Source organism: Crocodylus porosus, unplaced genomic scaffold, assembly GCF_001723895.1.
Source record: "Crocodylus porosus isolate Cpor-Errol unplaced genomic scaffold, CroPor_comp1, whole genome shotgun sequence".
Taxonomy (NCBI): domain Eukaryota; kingdom Metazoa; phylum Chordata; order Crocodylia; family Crocodylidae; genus Crocodylus; species Crocodylus porosus.
The window spans coordinates 3,981,377-3,983,084 of NW_017728925.1; the positions used below are offsets into that span (position 1 = coordinate 3,981,377).

Sequence of the window (1,708 nt, forward strand, 5' to 3'; positions counted from 1 at the left end):
GGCGGCGGCGCCGGGCGCGGGCGGGACGAGTCCTCTGTGTGCGGAGCCCGGCGCAGGCGCGCTCGGTGCCGAGAGCCGGCGGCGGGCGGCTGCTGTTTCCCGGGCGCGGGGGAGAAGGCCGCCGCTCTGCCCCAGGGCCGCCAGGATGTCGGTGTCGCACAGCTCCAAGCTGAACAAGGCGGTCAGGGACCAGTACATGAAGCTGCCCCAGGGCGGCTCCGTCCAGGTCACTTACGTCTGGATCGACGGCTCGGGCGAGGGGCTGCGCTGCAAAACCAGGACCCTGGGCCGCGAGCCCAAGAGCGCAAAAGGTGAGGCTGGCGCTCTGCGCCGGGTGGGGAGCACCGCGGTGCGTGCGCTTCTGGTATGGGCGGCTTGTAATTTTATTGTAATAGCAGGCAGCTTCTTACGCCTCTGAGGATTATCCAGCATGCATGAGTGGAGCCGAGGCTTGTTTTCATCCGGTTGTACGAGGTAGCGAACAGCCAGGTTCCTTCAGGATAGCTCATTTCAAATTTTTCTACCAGTAGAGTCCAGAGAGAAGGATGGGGGGGGTCCCAAGGTCCCTTTCCCCAGGGAAACGAGCAGAGCTGGCTTGTGACGCGACTTGTCTGGATGCTGTGAGCAAGTGAAACCTGCGTAGTTGAGTCCTACTCAGCTGTGATGGCGATGGTGACCCTGGGTGGCTTAAGTGCCTTGAGTATTGAAAATCCAAATCCGGTATCTCCTTTTCACCAGCAAAGCAGCTGCTGGAGGCAGTCCCTAACTCTTCCTGTCCCCCACCTTTATAATTGGAGGGGCCACCGTTGCAAGCCGTGGCTGAAAGACCGGCCTCCGAGTGGATATATAGTGGAAGCAACAGCTCCACTCCTTTCCTTGTGAAGGAGTCCTCAGCGGCGTGTCTGGGTGGGTAATGGGGTGCGTTCTTCTTGGGATCTCCATCAGGGCAGTAATTTGGGAGGCTTACTGCAAGTTGTCTTCTGCTCCTGTCGCCCCCAGATATCCCAGAATGGAACTTCGACGGATCCAGTACGGGCCAAGCGGAAGGCTCCAACAGCGATATGTTCTTGATCCCAGTCAGGATATTCAGAGATCCTTTCTGTCTGGACCCTAACAAGCTAGTACTGTGTGAAGTCCTGAAATACAACAGAAAACCTGCAGGTGAGCATCTTGTGCATTTGCCTAAGGTGGTTGTTACTGGGATTGGTGTGCTACCAGACAGACCCGGGGGTGGTTTGCACGACAGCATCAAAATATTCAGTGCCTCTCAATTGCTGAGCACCCAAAAACTCACTAGGATTGTGTGGGAAGCTGCAGGTGCTCCTTGGCTGATCACGAGCTGACCTGTGAGAAGTGAATATAATGCTTAGGGCTGCAGAAATCCTGCAACAATCGGTATCGGCAAGTTCTGCCTTAGCATGTAGTGCAAGGGCAAGGGGAATTCTATTGTCTGGCAAAAAATAATGCTAATATTCTGCATGCTTCTTGTCAGCAGAGGTCGCCACATGTCTCGCAAATCAGACATCCCAAATAAGGGATCTGCCCTTTAATTCAACAGCTCTTTGGAGCCTGCGTTTGAGGACATAAACTTGATGATTAGGAGTTTACAGCCCTGAAAGCTGTAAATCTGAAACGTTCAGAACTCTTAAAAACGAGCTTCATGTCTCAGCTCATAATGTAATGCTTGTAGCCCTGGTTCAGCACCGTG

At 54.6% G+C, this 1,708-nt stretch overlaps 1 protein-coding gene across 1 annotated transcript in view; it reads left to right on the forward strand.

Annotated features, from left to right (window-relative positions):
- Nucleotides 1-107: 107 nt before the first annotated feature.
- LOC109313836 (glutamine synthetase) overlaps nt 108-1,708 on the forward strand; it is a 9,438-nt gene continuing 7,837 nt past the window's right edge. The window contains exons 1-2 of the mRNA XM_019540594.1: nt 108-311; nt 1,000-1,161. Of these exons, the coding sequence (XP_019396139.1) occupies nt 146-311; nt 1,000-1,161 (328 nt within the window). The 5' untranslated portion in view covers nt 108-145. The remainder of the gene's footprint in view (nt 312-999; nt 1,162-1,708) is intronic.